General features: G+C 44.2%; 2 protein-coding genes and 1 non-coding gene across 6 annotated transcripts in view; 2 read left to right on the forward strand and 1 right to left on the reverse strand.

The window, feature by feature from the left end:
• WLS (Wnt ligand secretion mediator) overlaps positions 1-4,480 on the forward strand; it is a 116,696-nt gene extending 112,216 nt beyond the window's left edge. For all 4 annotated transcript variants that reach the window (XM_070367864.1, XM_070367862.1, XM_005895774.2 and 1 more), the window contains one exon: positions 3,634-4,480. In XM_070367864.1, the coding sequence (XP_070223965.1) occupies positions 3,634-3,637 (4 nt within the window). In that variant the 3' untranslated portion in view covers positions 3,638-4,480. The remainder of the gene's footprint in view (positions 1-3,633) is intronic.
• On the reverse strand, positions 2,005-2,076 carry TRNAD-GUC (transfer RNA aspartic acid (anticodon GUC)). The gene has a single exon. It is a non-coding gene; the product is annotated as a tRNA-Asp (tRNA).
• Positions 4,481-4,731: 251 nt separating the features above from the next.
• The window catches only part of DIRAS3 (DIRAS family GTPase 3), a 58,204-nt gene continuing 41,567 nt past the window's right edge, over positions 4,732-21,368 (forward strand). The window contains exons 1-4 of the mRNA XM_070367865.1: positions 4,732-15,868; positions 16,545-16,755; positions 17,396-17,611; positions 18,910-19,031. The gene's annotated coding sequence lies outside the window, so the exon portion shown is untranslated. The remainder of the gene's footprint in view (positions 15,869-16,544; positions 16,756-17,395; positions 17,612-18,909; positions 19,032-21,368) is intronic.

Genomic DNA, 21,368 nt, shown 5'->3' on the forward strand with positions numbered 1-21,368 from the left:
TTAAAATCCAGCAGCAGCTGCATATCCGTGGATGTGATATGGATCCACTGATAGTCCTTTGAGATTACATTCAATGCCAGAGATTGGTCTCATTTCACAATGGTTCAAAATAAGCCTTCATCTTATTCTTGATTAGCTGAGATGAATTGACATCATAACTAGGGAAAGAGACTTACTGCAAACTAAAGAATTCTTTTTTTTTTCCTTTCATAATTTATTCTTTTCTATTTATTCTGCCCTTCCTTCCTAATAAACAACATATCACATTTTTTTGTCTTGGAAGGGAAAAGACTTCAAGCATGTTTGTGTGCTGAGCAGCAGAAGCTGAGAGAGGGAGGGTAACAGATGGAGTGAGACCTTGGCAGAAGAGGGAGTTTGATGGGATCCCCACTCCTGCTATGTCACTGCCATATTCCCATCCGTTCCCTAAGGGGAAAATGTTGGCCTTCATGGTACAGTAAAACCATGCATGATCATAGATTTTGCTAGCCAGAATCCCATTGATCTGGGCTCTCATTCCAGCTCTGCCGGGAGCAATCCTGGTCACATTATAGAAATTCATTGCCTATTTGAGCTCGGTGTCTTCACATCTTAGTAGGAAATACTGGGCATGCTAAGCCCCTAATCATGTATACAGTAAATACTCATAAATAATAGCTCTCTTTACTATCAATGCACTGATGTTGTGTGCTATAAATTCTCTTTCATCAGATGCAAAAGCAAAATTAATATGCTGAACAATTCATCCAAGTTGTTGTATGTATGTATTTATGATGGTAATGCATCGCACGGGGACTCATACTTCACCCGCAGTCTCAATGGCAGTTGGAAACTTGAATATTTCAGAGTCAGCATAGCTTAAGGTTGAGGAGCCTGGATTCTGGAGCCTCATTGCTCCAGTTTCAACACCACATCCTGTTATCAACTTGGGCCTCGGGAAAGTTACTTGACCTCTCTCTGCCTCAGTTTCTTCTTCGAAAGAATGAGAATGATGAAATAGTACCTCTATCAAAGGGTTGGTAATGAGGATTAAATGCATTAATATTTATAAAGTGTTTAGAATAGAGTCAACATAGGACAATATTTGTTAAAAAAAAAAAAAAAACAAGTAATTTTGTTACTTCGTGTGATGTAATCTGTAGGGTTAGACACATTTTCTAGGACCTGCTAATTGGAATCACATTTTAAGCTTAAATACTTGGCACCTTCGGTTCAAAACTGAAGTAGAATTACACTCTATGTCTATTTCCAAGAAGTCTTCAATGAAAGGGATTTCTTAGGTAAACACTTGGAGCTGTTAATGGGTCTACTCGGGTGGTCAGGACTCTCTTTGAAATTTTGATGACTTTCAGACATGCAGATCATGGAATCTGCTTTGAAGTTTTGGTGGTTCAGCCAGATATGCAAATCCAGAACTAGCTTTGAGCAAGAAATTTGAGATTTATACCTATTCTTGAATGAGGAGTGAGCCAGAAGTTGCAGCAGTGAGAAAACAAGTTAGTGACCTGGGAAAGGCTCTGCGTGGCCCCACGAAGCTCTGTGTAAAACCTTTAGGCAGACTTTCCACTTATTAGTGCTGTGCCAAGGGTCAGGAGTGTTGGAGGCTGAATCGACACCCCTCTGGTACCTGCTCCACCCCCTGTCCTTTGATGGGATACTTGCTGTACTGTGCTAAGTCAGTCATGTCCGACTCTGCAACCCTGTGGACTGTAGCCCACCAGGCTCCTCTGTCCATGGGGATTCTCCAAGCAAGAATACTCCAAGCAAGAATACATGTCGTCCTCCAGGGAATTGTCCCAACCCAAGGATCGAACCCAGGTCTTCCGCATTGCAGGCAGATTCTTTACCATCTGAGCCACCAGGGAAGCCCAAAAATACTGAAGTGGGTAGCCTATCCCTTCTGCAGGAGAACTTCCTGACCCAGGAATCAAACCGGAGTATCTCGCATTACAGGCAGATTCTTTACCAGCTGAGCTATCAGGGAAGCCCAAAAGGGCATGTTGCCTCCCCATCAGGGAATCGAACCCTGGTCTCCCACATGACAGGTGGGGATACTCACCACTATACTAAAGAGGAAGGTGGTGGGCTACTTGCTAGTACAGCCCCAAATTGCCATTAGCTGTCTCTGCAACACTAATGACCCTCCTTCTAGGACGAAGGATTCTCCTGGGTAGAGAGCTGCCATGCCAGCACTTCATAAGACTGATGTAGTTCCGCAGCCTCCGAGGGTCTACAGTGAAAACCTAACACCGTGTGGCACTCATGAAGGGCACCAGCCAGGCAGCCTGCAGGGCCAGTGAGTGGGTGGTCCCCGGGTTCCTAAGGCCTTCAGATTCATGGATGCGCAGCAGGTCCTAAACTACTGACAAGATGTTAGTCCTGAGGGTCAGACTAGAGCTTTCTTCTAAGTAAAGGTATGGAATCCCAATGGAAAACAGAGCTTGTGTATTTAATTCCATGCTTTGAACTACGAAAAATTTTAATCCTCAAAACTATGAAATCATATGTGTACATGTGTAAGTATAAAAATCCCAGGTATAACCATAACCTTTTGTTCTCCAGTCCCCCTCTCTGCAAATATGACTATATACATGCACCCCATACACAGTCTAACTGAGAAGCATTGGGTGTGGGTTTTTTCGTTTTCCCTTTGCCAGTTACATATTCACAGAAAAGGAAATGACAACCCACTCCAGTATTCTTGCCTGGGAAATCCCATGGACAGAGGAGCCTGGCGGAGTACAGTCCATGGTATTGCAAAGAGTCAGACATGACTGAAGCAACTAAGCATGCGTGCAGTTATATATTCACTTAAATGTCTCATGGCAGGTAGCAGACTTTAAGGGTTTAACACAGAAACTTATTTTTCTCCTGATAGTTGAAAAGAGGCCACATTATGCCATTTTAGCAGAGGAGTACCTGTGTTCACTGGAGATGACTCCAAAACACTGGTGTTGTGTAGAATCCTGGAGGCAGCAGAAAATTCAGAGCACATTTCTGGTACTTTTTTCCTTGGTGGAGAAACCCCCTAATTATTCCTAAAGGCATTACATGTAGTACCCTATCCAATCTTTTGGTAAATATAGGCAGGTTTTCTTTGCCTTCACATGGCATAGCTGCTTTGTAAATTATTCACAGCAAATGTGTATGTGGTCTTGGAATCAGACCTTCCTTCCTGTCTCCATCATGTGTCTGCACCTCTTCCTGGCCTCCCTCCCAGCTTCCTCACCTATAAAGCTGGCAAGACCAGAGTGCCTGCCTCAGAGGGCAAAACCACATGATCATCTCAATAGATGCAGAAACAGCATGAAGCATTTGACAAAGATCATGTATAAAGTGTTGAGAATAGCACTAGGCACAAAGTAAGCTCTCATTAAATGTTAATAATTACTATGAATAATATAAGCACTAAGCTGACTCATCTGTTATTAAAATCTTTCTTGGAAGACAAAAATGTTAAGAAATTACTGCCAAGTCCGAGTACAAAGGGTGGGAGTCAGCCCCAATTTTAGGTTAAGTTTTCTCTCTAAGCTCAGAATGTGAAAGAGGTCTGGTTGGGCAGCTGTTAGTGAGGCGAATCCCTGCTTTCTCCTTCCTCCTTGATCACATCTAATACCAAAATCCCTGTTTCAGGTGATCTGGGTGTACACAGTGGGGAAGAACTCCAGCTCACCACCACTATCACCCACGTGGACGGGCCCACTGAGATCTACAAGTTGACCCGCAAGGAGGCCCAGGAGTAGGAGGATTCAGCACCCGACTGGGACTTCCCGCCACATCCCAGCCATTTTTACTAGAACAGGGAGCCTGCCAGAGAGCTCCACATGCCAACGAACGCTCTGTCTCTTAGCTGTGGTTTCTTGGACCAGTGGTGTGGACATTTGTCAGCTTGCCTTCTGACAAGTAGTTCCCGGAGACAGACTCCTGCAGCCACTAATGTGTTGTGTATGATAACAAAACCTCTGGTATGACACATTTTCTGTGATCATTGTTAATTAGTGACATAGTAACATCTGTAGCAGGTGGTTAGTAAACCTCATGTGTTGGGGGTGCACTCCTTGGGGAATGGTTTGGGCCAGATGGGGTCTATATGGAGTGGAATATTTGACTCCTTTTTTTCTTGTTTTTAGGTTCTAGGATAGACTTTAACATTCTTTGCAGTCCAAGATGGGCTGGTGTCATAGTCTTCTCACTCCTAATCCATGACCACTTTTTTCCCTATTTATATCACCAGGTAGCCTATCGAGTTAATATTTAAGTTGTCAATCGATATGTGTCCCTATTTTTTAAGGCATAATATAAAATAACCGAATTTCATGAGAAGATCTATTACACCAGGGGCATTTCAGCTTTGAAACCAAATCTGTGTATCCAATACTAACCAGTCTGTTGGATGTGGGTTTTAAAAAAAATGTTTGCTAAACTATCCAAGTAGGATTTATTGTATTAAATGGCCTTTGGGTCTAAAAAACTTTTTTAACCTCTTGCTTAAAATGTGTTTTCTTTTGATAAGATGCTTCAAACAGCCTCCACAAGTGTAGATCTGATCATTTAAATAAACCTGTATGTATATGCATGTATGTATATGCACACCTCGTCCTCCTGCTCAGCCGGAACACATGCATGCAGATTCTTTTTTTTGAGTTGTGTCTATGGGGTGGGGGGAAATAGCTTTATGAAAAATTAAAATATTTTGCCATCAAAGTTTTGGGGGCAGTATATATTTCTGGAAATGGGGTAACATTTTCTGCACTGCATGGTTAACCTCCACTGGATGGCATGTGTGGCAAAAAGCGTGTGTGTGGGGGGGAAGTTAAATGATTTAGAAGTAGACTATGACTCCCCTCCTATGCCCAGTTCCCCAAGTAGACTGTGTCATTGTACTTTAACTCTGTCATTGGAAAGGCAACGTAATACAGCAGAGAAAGAATAGTGGGTGGGAGGTTAGAAGGCAGTGTTTCCTAGCAGAGGTCTGACATTTATTACATAGTGTGACCTTGTTGAAGCCACCTGACCTGGCTGTTCCTTCACATACAAACTGCCATTCATGAACTTTTAACTGCTTCACGGGGTGGCAGTGCAAATTAGATCAGTTAATGTGTATAGAAATGCATTTTAAACTCTAAAACTATGTAAATATGTTCTTTTTGGAGTCTAAAGACAATTTCATGAGTGTCCTGTTTTTCAGACATCGATGCCTGGAGGTTTGGGACACAATCCACTTAATCTGCCTACTCAGCACTCCTTCTCTATCCTTTCTTTTCCCTGATTTTGGCTAAAGCTGTGGTAAATAGTGATGGGAGGAAATATTTTGGTTTTGGCTGTTCTCTCAGGCCTTTTCCTGTCCTGGTAAACATTTGATGGTGTCTGATCCAGTGCACTCAGCATCCACTTCTGATTGATCACTGTGGTGCCAGGCTTTAAATGTAGCCCATGTCTCACAGTCTGAAAGGGAAGACGAAGTTAAAATACAACAAGTAATCTCGTGCCCCAGAGGATGGAGGCAGAATTTCTCCAAGGAGATGAGAAAAGGGCCTGAGATAGGTCTTGAAGAAGAAGTAAGATTTTACCAGGGCTGAAGGACAAAGGGAACAGCAGGATGAAAATCATACAGGAAGTGAAGAATGGAGAATGCTTAGATAAAGCTGGTCATCAGGCCTGGCTGGCATATAGAAGGAGTGGAAATAGCAGAAGGTAAGCCCCATGCATCTGTGAGCCAAAATGAGAAGGGTCCTTAATGCTGTGGGAAGAGTTATCAGACTCAGCCTAGGGTTTTATGTGGAGACGTGATATGATCAGAATTACTGCAACAGAGAGGCTGGACAAGCCCAGGAAAAAGATCACAAAGGCTGAAAACAGGGCAATAGTAGAGGACATGGAGAAGATCAGATTAGTTTTGGAGATAGAAGTGGCAAGGTTTGGGCATTCTGAATGTGGACATGAAAAGCAACAGCAGAGTCAAATGTCAAGCCCTTTGAGGAGAGAGAATGGTATGGCTCTTTAAGGATTCCTGGAGGGGCAGCGTCAGTGAGTCTATCACCTAAGGGTATGTATCCATACTAGAAGTTAAGTCTAGCAAGCTTACCTAAACGAGAGACTTTAGCAGAACCTTCCAAGAGCACCAATACCAGTAATTCATGGACCTTTCCACTAGAACAGTTCCATTTACTAGCTGTCTGTCTCTCTAGCTTCCAAAGTAGGGGAGGTACATGAGTGGCTCAGTCTCAGGCAAGCGGCTGCCCCTTGCTGATCAACTGTGATCAGGAAACCAAGTCCAGTGGCCGCTAGCAGATTACCCTGTGGATTGGGGTCAGTTTCTGAAGAATGGAGAGTCCATTTTGAGTTGGCACACAGTCAGAAAACATGTACTACAGTGGGCCAGATGAGAAGTTTGGATTTGCTTGGGCTGGGTTTTCAAAGCTGTCTTCTGGAAGAAATGACAAGCTAACAGAAGCAAGAGGAGAAGCAGACCAGTCAGGGAAGGAGGCTTTGCAGCCATCACTGAGAATGACGTTGAGCTTGGCAGAGCATCAAAACATCACGTAACTATGGTGAACCAGACACGGCCATATTCAAGAGGTGGCAGAAAGAAACTGAGGTAGGTGACTCATAGCCATGCAAAGTATCAAAGAAGCCAAAGAAAGAACCAGATCAAGGGGGAGAAAGTTAGATACCCTGAGAAACTCAACAGCGTTTAAAGATTGAATAAGGCATGTTGGATTTGGCATTGATATGTGGGACCTCATGGCAAGCGCAGCAATTAGACGTAGAATAAGATCAGTGAGTGCTCGTGATGGGAAGATAAGAGGTAGGATGGTGGCTCCAGGAGAAACCAGAGTCTGGGGAGAAAATGGGACTGGATTTGTAGACATTGAGGGTGAGAGTCAGCCATGAAGTCAAGATGATGATGAAGTAGCTTATGCCCCAAGAAGGTCAGAGACTTGGGATAAAGGACACAAGCTGATGAGTTAGTTTTGACAGAGTGAAAGGTCACTTTTATCCAGAGACAGGAGAGAAGTAACCAGTGGATGCTGAAGGAGAAACTTGAGGTCAAAAGAAGAGAAGTTGGCAACCGGTCCCTCTGTGTGTTCTGTTTTCTCTTTTCCCCTTGAACATGAAATGAGCCTAGAGTTGTCCTGAAGAATTTCTCGGTTTCAACAATGCAGGTAGAATACATTTGTTTTCAATCAGCAGAAAGTTCAAGAAATGCTTCAAGAGGTGAGAAAAAGCCTGTAATAAGGACTATCAACCCAGAGCAAAAATTAATTGTTGGTCATGTATATGTTTTACTAATTGTCTTAAAATTTTTAAGTAATTTTGAAGAATATGATAATTGTAATAAGTTTAAAATTCCCCAACTGTCTGCTTTTTAAAAATAAGAAAACTTGCCATTTATGCAACAAACAGGTAAAATACAATTGATATTTCCCATAGAAAACAGTCAGTTTTATATTGACTTATTGGGTTCACCAGGTGTTAATCCTACATTTTCCCCTTAGGGGAAGAAAATGTCTATAATAATGAAATAAATAGTTTCTTTCACAACCTCTAGGTAATTCTAATCATTTCTCAGAACCGAGAGGATGCCTCAATTCTGATGCCAGAGAGCTGTTGGAAGTCGCACCCCTGGGATCCCTGCAGGTACTTTGAGAAAGTCTACAAAAATGTTAGAAGGCAGGTTATTGGTCTCATCCTCATCTTAGCAGTTCCAGAAACTCTATATTGTCAACTCTTTCAAACAGATCAAGTTCTGAGAGGCTGCCTGGCCACACTGGGGCGTCTCAATGAATGACAATTCCTATGCAATCTTTTATAGTGAGGAGTTCGCCACGTCTTGTGTCTCCATCATTCCGGACACATTCTACCTTGCTATTGTTGAGTAACCATGGAGGCTAAGAGAGGAAGTACAAAGGGTTTTTTTTTTTTTTTTTGGTGGACAAACGATAAAAGTACAGAGGAATGAGTGCACTTGAAAGAAGTAACATCTCAACCACGATAAAGCCTGAGGGATCATCCCAGTACTTCTAAAGGAAATACACATAGCTCCCTGCAAAGTGCCTAACACAATGTGGGAATTCAGCTGGGGAGGGTTGGTGGGTGAACCAGTAAACGCACCAGCTCATCCTAGTCTCTGACTGCGGTGGACGCCTCCTTCCTTTGATTCAATCAGACCCTGCTCCTTTTGCAGCCATTCAGCATCAGGATATGTTAATGCAGTAAATTAGGCTTATGTGTGGATACAACCTGACTCTCGTGAGTCTATGCCTCACTCATAGAAGGTCCCATCATCCTTTCATGCCATGGGAATCCTTCTGACTTTGGCTGCTTGCTCTCACCCCATCACACTTTGCTTTGTGACTGATTAAGTTGTACAGGGATGACTTGGTTTCTGAGACTGTGTCAGCAATGCCTTTCTTTTCTCCTCACATCAGAGTGATCTTCTGGGCACTCCTTGAACCACCTACTGTCTAGGAGCCTCCTGTCTCAATGACCAGGGTTTTGGCTTTAGAGGTTGAGAAGATGCTTGTGTATGGAGACCAGACCCTCTTTGTGACTTTGACTTTTTGTTCTGACTGTACTTCCTCCCACAAGTCCTGTCCTAGCCAGGACTTTCCTCCTTCAGTCTCATGTCTCGGCTCCCCAGTCCCTCTTCCAGATGTGTTTTCCAGACCCTTGCCTCAGTGCCCTGTTAACTGCATTCTAGTTCCTCACTGTTCTAGCATATGATTATCAGACTGCAGCGTTGCTCTAGCTGGCACAGATTAGTGGAAAAATAATACTTCTACTAGGGTTCAACATACTAACAAAATGGCCCTAGATTTGAAAATTATCCACTTCTTTGCTTCTCATGAACATTCAACCTCTAAAACACAGTTTTAAAAATTAATACAGGTATACCTCATTTTATCGCACTTTGCAGATACTGCCATTTATTTTTTTTTTTTAGAAATTGAAGCTTTATGGAAACCCTCTGTCAGATGATGGTTAGCATTTTTTATTTTCACAATAAAATATTTTTTACTGAGGTATGTGCATTGTTATTTAGACATGATGCTGTTGCACACTGAATAGACTACAGTATGAGTAGACATAACTTTTATATGCATTGGGAAACCAAAACACCCATGTGACTCCTTTTATTGTGGTATTCACTTTATCCCAGTGGTCTGGAACCAGCCTGCAGTATCTCCAAGGTATGCCTGTATCACCAAAAATATTGTATTCAGCTAAATTATAGGACTTTATGCATATGAATTTCACTTTTCCCACACACAGATTCAATGGGTAAAGTACATCTTTAACTTTTAAAATACGCACAATTTGATATATAAATAAAAGTAGCTAAGTTCTTTCTAGGTGCAGAATGTGTTGGTTTCAACTGCTGGAGAACTGCCTCCCTCAGCTTGGACCTCTTTGTCCCACTCTCTCTCTGTCTACACACAGTCATACACAAATACAAACACACACACATATACATCCCATTACTGTTAAACTCCTTTTTTCATGTGTTGGTGTTTGTAATATGGAACTTTATAATTTACGTACATTTCCTTTAATATCTCCTCTTCATAGTCACGGGGCTTCTCAGATGGCACTAGTGGTAAAGAACCCGCCTGCCAATGCAGGAGACATAAGAGACCTGGGTTTGATCCCTGGGTCGGGAAGATCCCCTGGAGGAGGGCATGGCAACTCACTCCAGTATTCTAGCCTGGAGAATCCCATGGACAGAGGAGCCTGGTGGTCTGTGGTACATAGGGTCGAACAGGACTGAAGTGACTTAGCACACATGCGCCCTCTTCACAGTCCCATAGTGACTGCTTTACATAATAAAGAAGTGAGGTTCATAGAGGGGAAATGACAAAATTGGAACCAAGAAGAGATCGTCAGTCTCTGAACCTGCCTCTTAAGTAGCTTACTTGCAGCAGAAGAGTCAAGAATTTTGTTTTGAGCTGCAGCTCTCATTAGAGCAGAATGACCTTATTGGGAAATGTTATTCCAGAGGAAGAAAATAGCTGCCTACTCTCCATTTTCATCAATGGCAAGTGTCTGCCCTCTTCTGGCCAAAGGGAGGATGACGGCTATCACTGAGCAAATTCTTAGGACAAAAGTCAAACCTTCGTATGGGGGAGTTTGTAGGGGCTCCATGATAATTATTGCTTTTTTAGTGAGTTCTTGTCATAGCTTTGCATATGACTTTGCTCTGGGACCTTCCAGACGACTGCCTGTACCCTATTCCCCTTGAACTTGGTGATCTCTGAAGTCCTCACTAGCCCTGACTGTAAGAACTGTAACGGAGGCTTATGTTAATGACGTCTTACAGCAATGCAGGGCCAAGTCTGCTGTGGGTGGATGCGAAGGCATGGCAGCATGGCAACCTGAGCGGGGGCAGGTGCTAGTGCAAATAGACCCCCGGCATTTATTGATTAGGAAGCCCCTTCGATCCTGCTCATTATTCTCCTGAGCTCCTTCGAGGCTCTGAGCTCCCTCAAGTGGCTGCTATACCCAGCAACCTTTTTCATCGAGATAAGTCAAGGTCAGGATGGTCTTCACTCCCATGATGAACTCTTCTCAGTTCAGGGACACCAAGAGACTGAAAGTGAGCCATAAACAGGAGTGGCCAACACACAAGGTCCTTCATTGCACGTGCTTGGCGGACGTTCCTCACATGCTGACTCGATGGAAACTTCATGGGCAGCACGAAAGGCTGGAAGCCAGTCAAGACACAGGAGAACTGGGATGTAAAGACGCTTCCTTTGTTTGTGAAATGGTTCACAAAGGCAGTTGTTCCTAGGAATGGGCAAGAGTTTTAAATCACGTATGTGTGGTTTGGCTGGGTCACCCTAAAGGCAGCTTCTGAGTCAGGAATTCATGTGCAGGTTTGGAAGGCCACCAGAGGAGACAAAGAGAAGGTGGGAGACTGGGAAGGCCCCGAGGGTGAGGGGCAGCCCTACTGAGCAAGGGAGCAGAGTCTCGGTGGCACCTGCCCTCTGTTGGTGCAGGGTCACCCCTGAGCTGTTAGCTAACTGGAGCCAGGGTCAGCTTGAAGAATACGGGTGCTACACTGTGTGCTTAGCTGATCCCCAAATCAAAACAGAGCAGATCAGTCGCTCAGTCGTGTCTAACTCTTTGCAACCCCATGAATCGCAGCACGCCAGGCCTCCCTGTCCATCACCAACTCCCGGAGTTCACTCAGACTCACGTCCATCGAGTCAGTGATGCCATCCAGCTAGCTCATCCTCTGTTGTCCCCTTCTCCTCTTGCCCCCAATCCCTCCCAGCATCAGGGTCTTTTCCAATGAGTCAACTCTTGCATGAGGTGGCCAAAGTACTGGAGTTTCAGCTTTAGCATCATTCCTTCCAAAGAAATCCCAGGGTTGATCTCCTTCAGAATGGACTGGTTGGATCTCCTTGCAGTCCAAGGGACTCTCAAGAGTCTTCTCCAACACCACAGTTCAAAAGCATCAATTCTTCGGCGCTCAGCCTTCTTTACAGTCCAACTCTCACATCCATACATGACCACAGGAAAAACCATAGCCTTGACTAAACGAACCTTTGTTGGCAAAGTAATGTCTCTGCTTTTGAATATGCTATCTAGGTTGGTCATAACTTTCCTTCCAAGGAGGAAGCGTCTTTTAATTTCATGGCTGCAGTCACCATCTGCAGTGATTTAAAAACCTTGGAGAGATGCATAAGAGTAAGGAACAAAAGGTAAACTTTTCATTGATCATACCAAGTGTTAGAGATAAATAGTAAAATGTCAGTGTTCTTACACAACTTGTGATATGCATGTATATATCATGTATATATGTATATATCAAATATACATGTGTATATAATATTTACCATGCACTTTGCATGTCACGATGGTATTATATATGGAAGATTTCTGGAGAATTTCTCCAGAAATTCTCTAGAAAGCAGTATTATGTAACCTTCCTTTTTTACAATTTACTATATCTAGAAGCTCTTTTCCATTTTTCATCACCTACAACATGATTTTAATGACTTTATTATTGTAGTCTCTGATAAGGATATGTCATCATTCGTTTATTAAGCCCCTATTTTGGGCTAAATGATTTGCAAAGTCTGACTATTATATGCTGAAATGAACATCCTAGGATATAAGTCTTGTTGTAGGTCTCTGATGGTTGCCTTAAGATCAGTTCCTAACGGTAGAATTACTGGGCAGAAGTTCAATTATTCATTCATTAAGTGTATATCAAACACCTTATTATGTGCCAGTGCTGTCCTAAGTCCTTGGGACAGACCAGTAAGCCATGTCTCTGTCACTAAGATGTGTATTGACTGGGAGGGGGAGGTGGTGACGGGCAATAGATAGTAAATAAATACAGTGGTGCTGATAAAAGCTATCAAGAAAAGCATTTACCATGGCCCCCAGAAACATGCCACCAGCAGAATGGGGCCTGTGGCTTCACGTCCTCACTGACACTATGCAGTTTTGACATTTGCCACTCCAAGATGCAAAAAGTTGCATATTTATTGCATGGCCAGTGACATTGAACACATTACTGTGAGTTTATGTTTTTAGGTTGTCGGTTCAGATTCTTTATCTGTCTTCCTCTGATATTCTGCTTTAGGATATTCATCCTTTGTCTCTCATACATGTAACCAAACTTTCCCCAACTTACTACTTGCTTTTAATTTTGTTTTTGATGTTTCTTGGGGCCATGGAGCTTTTAAATTTTATGTAATCAAATCTGTAAATCCTTCCCTTTATATAATCTACGTTTTCTGTAATGCTGAAGGAAATCTTCCTAATCTAATACGTTAGGTCATCCATTGTCTATTTTTCTAAATTTTCTTTTGAAGTTTTCTTTCATTAAATTCATATGGAATTTGTTTTTCAGGAGGAATCTCAAATACTTTTTTCTGAAGTTTTTTGGAAAATGATTGGGAAAGACCCTCTTAAGCGAGCTGAAGGGAGGCGTGGGGGTGGGGCTGTGGTTTGGGGCCACCCCTGAGCTGAGACTCTGGGGCAGCCCTGAGGCTGAAGTGTGGGAGCCCTTCCAGCCTCCAGTCATGCCAGAAGCTGCCTTGGAGAAGTAGAACCCACTGTGCTCTGCTGCCTAGGGTCTCCCCAGTCTTCACCTTGACTTTGCTGGTGTGGGCCCTGCCATACAGGGAAGGTAGACTCTCACAGGGTCATGGAGGAAGTGGGAGAGCTGTGGGCAGGGGTCGAGTTTACTGAGGAACACATAGGTAGTGGTTGCTGACTGTCCCCGGGGCCTAGGCCTCCCAAGAGATGCACTGGAAAGCCATCAGCTCCTCTGATGCAGAGCTCAGGGGAATAGCATCCAGGATCAGAAACTATTAGCCACATTGATTGGACCAATAAATGGCAACCACTTGAGCCTCCTCTGTGGATAGAAGGGGAGGGGAGTGATGGTCTGGTGGGATAAACAGAGCAGAATGTCCTGGTTGGTGCTCTAACTTTGCAACTAATTGCTGTGTATCCTTGACCAAGTTACAATACCTCTCTGGTTCAAGTTTTATCAGATCAAATGTTTGATTATACTATGTCTAGCAACATTAATTGGTTGGGAAGAATATCCACAGTAGACTTCTTGGTTTGGAGTGCTTGGTACAGTTGTACAGATAAATTTGGGGAATGTGTACAGTACACTAGCTTCATGCTTTGGAAAGAGTGTGTGTGTGTATGTGAGTGAGAGAGAGAGATAATTAGAGAAAGAGAAGGGAGGTGGGAAAGAAGAACGAAAGTAAGAAGGAAAATGAAAATAAGTTGGCCCTGTGAAAAAATTGAGCCAAGGTTTGTTGTGAGTTGGAATTTCTGCCAATCATCCTAACCTGCATAAAGGTAAGTGGGAGGAGTAGGGATTACTCATAAAGGTGCAATAGCAAACTTTCAACCCACCAACTGCCTCAGAGGGGGAGAGTCCTGTTCGCCTTCAAAATTAACATTTAAAACCACCCTTGTCCAGAATTGTCACTCACAGCTACTTGCTGCCCTCTGCTGGTTAAAATAAATAATGTCTGCATTACAAAATAAGTTTTTTGTTTTTTGTTTCAGGTTTAAGAGAATAGTTGCTTTGCCAATGGCTCAGATGGTAAAGAATCTGCCTGCAATGCAGTAAACCCAGGTTCAATCCCTGGGTCAGGAGGATCCCCTGGAGAAGAGAATGGCTACCCACTCCAATACTCTTGCCTGGAGAATTGCATGGACAGAGGAGCCTGGTGGGCTATAGGCCATGGGGTCACAAAAAGTTAGGCACAACTAAGCAATTAACACTTTCACTTCATAGTTGCTTTACAAAGTTGTGTTAGTTTCTACTGTACAGCAAAGTGAATCAGCTATATATACATGCTAAGTCACTTTAGTCGTGTCCGATTCTGTGTTACCCCATAGACGGCAGCCCATCAGGCTCCCCCGTCCCTGGGATTCTCCAGGCAAGAACACTGGAGTGGGTTTCCATTTCCTTCTCCAGTGCATGAAAGTGAAAAGTCAAAGTGAAGTCGCTCAGTTGTGTCTGACTCTTTGCGACCCCATGGACTTCAGCCCACCAGGCTCCTCCATCCATGGGATTTTCCAGGCAAGAGTACTGGAGTGGGGTGCCATTGCCTTCTCCGTATATATACATATATCCCTTCTTTTTGGATTTTCTTCCCATTTAGGTTACCACAAAGTAGGAGTTGAGTTCCATGTGCTATACAGTAGGTTCTTATTAGTGATCTATTTTATACATGAAAGTGAAAGTGAAGTAGCTCAGTTGTGTCTGACTCTTTGCGACCCCGTGGATTGTAGCCTACCAGGCTCCTCCCTCCATGGGATTCTCCAGGCAAGAATACTGGAGTGGGTTGCCATTTCCTTTTCCAGGGGATCTTCCCAACTCAGGGATCGAACCTGGATCTCCTGCATTGCAGGCAGACACTTTAACCTCTGAGCCACCAGGGAAGCCCTGCTATTTTATACATAGCAGTGTATATATGTCAATCCCAATCTCCCACTTCATCCCACCCTGTATTGCCCCCTTGGTATCCATGCGCTTCTTCCCTACATCTGTGTGTCTATTTCTGCTTTGCAAATAAATTCATCTATATCATTTTTCTAGATGCCACATATAACAATATATAATATTTATTTTTCTCTTTCTGAGTTTTTCACTCTCTCTGAGTCTCTAGGTCCATCCACGACTCTGTAAATGGCACTGTTTTATTCCTTTTTATGACTGAGTAGTATTCCATTGTATATGTGTATTATACATCTTCTTTCTCCATTACTCTGTCACTGGACATTTAGGTTGCTTCCATGTCCTGGCTATTGTAAATAATGCTGATGCTTCAGTGAACACCTGGGTACATGTATGTTTCTGAATTATGGTTTTCTCTGAATTTGTGCCCAGGGGTGAAATTGCTGGGTCATATGGTAGTTCTATTTTTGGTCTTTTAAGGAACCTCCATACTGTTCTCCATAGTGGCTGTCTCAATTTACACTCCCACCAACAGTGTAAGAAGCTTCCCTTTTCTCCACACCCTCTCCAGCATTTATTGTTTTTAGATTTCTTGATGATGGCCATTTAACTGATTGTAGTAATGATGTTTATTCTCCCCGCCCCAAATATTTATGGAGCACCTAAGTACCAGCCACAGTTGATGTTCAGTCGCTAAGTTGTATCTAACTCTTTTGTGACCCCATGGACTGTGGCCTGCCAGGCTCCTCTGTCTGTGGGATTTCCCAGGCAAGCATACTAAAGTGGGTTGCCTTTTCCTTCTCCAGGACATCTTCCCAACCCAGGGATTGAACCTGCATTTGCTTCATTGCAGGTGAATTCTTTACCAATGAGCCACCTGGGAAGCCTGTTCTAAAGCAGACCAGTGACCAAAATGTACAGGTATTCCTACCTTCGTGGAATTTAATTCAATAACAACAATGATAACATCTAACATTTATAGAGTTCTTGCTATGTATGTGAGAGGTAGTATTTTAATTCTTTGATATTTATCAATTCTTTTTAATCCTAAAATCAATCCTAAGAAATAAGTATGTATTTCAGTCATTTTAAAGCTGAATAAATTGATACACAAGAGAGGTTAACGATTTCCCTGAGGTTAGACAGCTGGGATCCTGGAGAAGGGTATGGCAACCAACTCCAGTATTCTTGCCTAGAGAATCCCCTTGGACAGAGGAGCCTGGCAGACTGCAGTCCATGGGGTCGCAAAGAGCCGGACACGACTGAGCAATTAAGCACAAACAGCTGGGAAATAACTGAGCCAGGTTTAATTCATTTTTTCTCTGGAGTCTGTTCTTAACCAAGTCCCTTCACTGCCTTTACTGTCATTTCTAGCAGATTCATTTCTCTCCCTGTCCCAAATACTGTGCAGACACTGACATGAAATGGAAAGGCAAACTCTGACCTACTTGTTTGGTTCAGCCACTCATCTATCTTAGCCTCTGTGTGGCCCTAAGCCAGTCTCTTATCCCACATAGTTACAGGCAGATTAATACATGGTGGGTGCATGCTCACAGCAGGCCATGACAAATGTTGTCCTTGTTCTCCTTCTCCTAAGCTGATCTTCAGATGAGAGGAAGCCACTGGAGGGGTGGAATCTCTGACCTGTTGCTCCAGGCTTTTGTCTCAAGGTCCTTGTGAGTCCTGCATCTCCAGTTCAGCACAAAGGGCAGGAGGCAACCTGGAGCTTAATGATGAAACTGAAAGTTCTTCCCTGCTCAGCCTGGATCTCTGGGGCACAGCGACAGCTTACAGCAAGAGGGCTTCAGGTCAGCTCCAGGGAAGAGTTGGCATCTCTTGACTGGAAGGTGGAGAGCCTGCCAGGCTCCAGGGAAAGCAGCAGTCAGATGCTGGAGGGAGGGTGGAGAGCAGCAGGGCCCGGAACAAGTGAGGGAGTCTTCACATTTTGTAAGCCCTCGATTTCTACTTGCTAATTTTCTTTTTATCATGTGTGCCCAACCTCATAAAATGTCAGCTTTATAGAGAAAGGACATATTGCTAAATTTCATTTTTAAAAAATATCTTCAGAAATTTGATGTTTTTAAAAGCAAATTTTAAAAGTATCTGATATTATATACCCTAGAATCCCCTCTTATAACCATCTAGTTAACAGCATTATACTAGCTACTCTTTAGGAAGCACTTCTGTGCCAGCACCTCACAGCAGCCCCATGACACATCTTCATTCACATCACTTAGAGAGCAACATGCTGAAGCTCAGAGAGGTTAAGTCATTTGTCCTGGGTCACACAGCCAACTCTCACAGCTGTGCCTGGATGGCTCCATTACCACCACCCTATTCTGTGTCCCAAAGGGAGGAGAACATCATAAACTGACTGACTGACCTCTAGGTCCCAGTGTCATCCCAAAAAGCAAAGACAGTTCATCACTGGGTTTTGTCTGAACACAGAACAGAGGTTTCATCCTCATCTCTGGGCTTCTGTCACATGATCTGAAAGCAGCAGATCTGCATGTCCCTGAGAGAGGAGTGATGGGGCCAGCTCTCACATGATCCAGATCCACCAGCTTGGAGCAGCCAAAGGCTCAAGGGAGCCCCAGAAAGGACCTCATGAGAAGCAGTCAGTGAGTTGAAACAGGAGCTGCCAGGAACTGTCATACATACTTGGTGAGAAATTCTCAGTAGCTTTATGTGGGGGTGGGAGGGGAGGGTATCACTATTCTGAACACTAAAGAGAAGGGACTGAGGTCCAGGGGAAGAGGCCTGCCAGAGGCCAGGTGGTGGCTGGACGCCAGAGCCTTACAGAAGGAAGCTCAGTCCTACCTGTGGTCTACCCCCGTGGCCCTGCCCTCCAGATCGGCCTCAGCAGCACTGACACTGCCTGGGGCATGACAGAAATGCAGAATCAGGCAAACCAGCATCCTCTCCCAGCCCCGGCCCACCGGTGAGGCTGCTGCAGCCTGCACCTGCCCGCTGAGGGCTAACTCACACCTGAAGGGGCACCCCCAAATTGCAGATAAGAGAGACATTTTCCCAAAGGACATGCAACTTTCTTGGTTGATACTATTCCAGTAGGAAGACCATAGCATGGTAACTGGAAGTTTTACTGAGGCACGAATTTGAGTCATGGCCACTGCCTGGCTGGTGGTCTGGGGAAGTAGCTCTGCTCTTGGGAGCTGACTGGGAGGATGGAGGGGACCCAAGGGCCACTTCATCCTCTGGCTGGTTTGTTCCTGTCATCTAGATCTCAGACAGTGCACCCAGCATAAAAGGGATTGAAGTGAGGAACCCAGCTCCGTGCCACTGTTTCCTCACATGTAAAATGATCATACTGTATATCTCACTGTGTTGTAGGGAAAGGTGAGTTAGGTCAGGCTTGGCATGTCAGAAACGCTCCATAAATGTTAGCTGTGATAATCAACATCATGGATTCTTGACATCTGTGGGTATAATGCACCCCAGACCCTCTTCCAGTTTCCTAAATGACAAACAAAGGATGCATATGTTGGCTCCTGAGTTTCTCCAAACTACATGTTCCATGTTGAATGCAGTGTTTTCTGTGTACCTCATCACATTTCAAGTCAACCAACTATTCAGCTTCTCTCTCACCATGGTGGTGAGTATGTGGTGGCCAGAATTCACTGAGATGCAGTATTTTTATTACCTCATGAGTTTGTCACTGACTCAGTCATAAGCAGAGACCAACCCAACCACATGAATGAGCAGTCCCTGGGTCCCCTCCACCCCCGCAAAAGCCCCGCAGAGCTGAGACTTTTGCCCAGAGCCCCAGCAGTGGACATGATTCAAATTTGTGGCCCAGCAAAGCTGTCAATTATTATTCTCTGGGCTCATTCCATCTGGAACTGTTTAAACCAAGAGAGTTGGCACCATGACTGTCAAGAGAGCCATTATGATTTTTCCCAAGGTGTGTTTCAGAGGATGCTAGTTCCAGTGAATGTTTACAGGTGCTGAGTCTTCGCTGGGCTCTCAAGGAAGTTTGAGGAACCTTGGCATTTTAAGCAAGTTCCTTTTCCGAAGACATCTGCATTTTTCACATGCCAGCTTTGAGTTTGCAAGGGAGGATAAGGTAGGCTCTTCCTCATGCTTCTTTGACCACGTACTCTTGTCTGTGTGGGACATGTTCTACTGCAGTACTTTCCAGACCTTCCTCTGCACATGGTTCGCCTGGGAGCTTATGTGCTGTTTCTGACTCAGAAGATCTCGGAGCAGCCTGAAAGTCTACATTTCTATTAGGCTCCCGGGTCCTGTGGATGCTACTGGTTCCACGGACTTGGAACAGTTGGGGTTTGAGGAGATACTTCTGAAAGGTGTGTGCTGCGTTCACTACCCCAGAAGGCTCCCGTGACCTCCCTTTCATAGCTTTAACACTTGCTGAAGTGCTTGGAGTGTGTGAAAAGTGAGCCGAGCACTGGGCTGGAGAGGAAGCTCAGGAGAGCAAAGAGTTCCATCTGTTTTGTTCCCAGCAATATCTCCAGAACCGGGAGCTGAGCCTGGATCACACAGGGGCTCAGTCACACCTGTGGAATGATGTCATTACTAGGGAAACTCAGCCAAGATGCTCTTTTCCAGGCGTCTTCTGAAACATGTCCTGTGCTGAACTGTGATGGATTTGAGTTTTTCAGTGGGCTGAGATTGCTGCAGACTCACCAAAAATTTTGAAAAGCATCCAAAGCATCTCTTTCTTAAGCTTATAAGTCTGACTCAGCATCTAGGTGAGGCCCCCACCTGCGAGGCATGGCTGCTTTTCTTGTTATGGGAGCTTCAGCTCACATGGTCTTTGAGCATGAGCTCCATGGTCTTCATGGAGAGAGAGGGCATCCCGCTCTGGCACTCGGGGGTATGGGCTACAGGTGGCCCATTATCTCCAGAATGAAGCATTTTCTTTGAGATAGGACCAAAGTAGCCCAGGCTAAGTTCATGGGCAAATTATTAAACCAAGATCAAGGATTCGGCCTCAATCTTGTCCTGATGTTCTCATTACCAATCCGGGCAGGAAGCCAACTTCCTTGTTCTTCAAGTGTGTGTGTATTTGTTTGTTTGTTTTGATCCGAGAGAACAGGAGAAGCTATTTGTTACCATGGCAAGTACTCAGATTCTTATTTTTTTGTATAGAAGTATATTTGACTCATGATATTATATTAGTTTCAAGTATACAATAGTGATTTAGTATTTTTTATGGATTATACTCCTCTTTAAAGTGAAAGTGAAGTTGCTCAGTCATGTCAGACTCTTTGCAACCCCATGGATGGTAGCCTACCAGGCTCCTCCCTCCATGGGATTCTCCAGGCAAGAATATTGGAGTGAGTTGCCATTTCCTTTTCCAGGGGATCTTCCCAACCCAGGGATCGAACCTGGGTCTCCCACATTGCAGGCAGATGATTAACCTCTGAGCCACCAGGGAAGCCCCATACTGCACTTTAAGTTATCATAAAATATTGGTTACATTTCCTGTGCTGTACAATATATCCTTGAAGCTTATTTTATACACAGTAGTCTGTGCTTCTTAATCCCCTACTCCCATCTCACTCCCTTCCTTCATCCCACTTCCTACTGGTGATCACTAGTTTGTTCTATCTGTGAGTCTATTTCTGTTTTGTTGTATTTGCTCATTTGTTTTATTATTATTTTTAGATTCCACATATAAGTGGAAATATGCAGTCTTTGTCTTTCCTTGTTTGCTTATTTCACGAAGAATAATACCTTCCAGCGAGGTTCTTAAATAGGGGAGCATGGGGGTTCTCAAATAGGGGTTTAGTGTCTTCAACAGCTTCTCACCTTTGAGAAACTTAATCTTCTTAGGAAGCCCCAGCTCTCAATACATGAGCTGTGTAGCCAGCAACCAATGGGAAGTACACGAGGTGCTCCTCAGTGATTCCTGAGCTGAGGCGATCCCAGAGGGCCTCTCAGAGAAGTGGGAATGAGCTGAGTCTTCAAGTGGGTGGTTAATAGGGCAGGATAAAGGAAGAGTGTGTGAGTGTGATGATGAACTTCCACAAGCATTATTTGGAAAGCTGTGACTAGAGTAGCCTGCCTAGAAGATGGTCTGATATGCAGTGGATAGAAAAGCAGACTGGAAGCGGAGTGTAAAAAGCCTTAAATGTCAGGCCATGGGGGCTGGACACCTGGACCCATCTCTTTAGAACTGGAGTCTGGTTACGGCAACCACTAGGCAGTCACAGAAAGGCTCCTCTTGAGTGAGGCCAAGGGTGGGTCACCAGATTTATAAGGAGCCACTGGGTTCAGCCACTAGGTACGGTTATACAGCTTGTGCACTGCGCCAGAGTGCCTGACCAAGGGAACAGTTCCCACTCCCCATCAAGCTGCCTTCTCCTAGAGGGCCTCCTCCTTCCGGTGTTCACAAAGACACCCTCGTGAGCTGGCGGTGGTCAGATCCTCTCAAGTG

The sequence above is a fragment of the Bos mutus genome, chromosome 3 (genome assembly GCF_027580195.1).
Source record: "Bos mutus isolate GX-2022 chromosome 3, NWIPB_WYAK_1.1, whole genome shotgun sequence".
Classification (NCBI taxonomy): Eukaryota; Metazoa; Chordata; class Mammalia; order Artiodactyla; family Bovidae; genus Bos; species Bos mutus.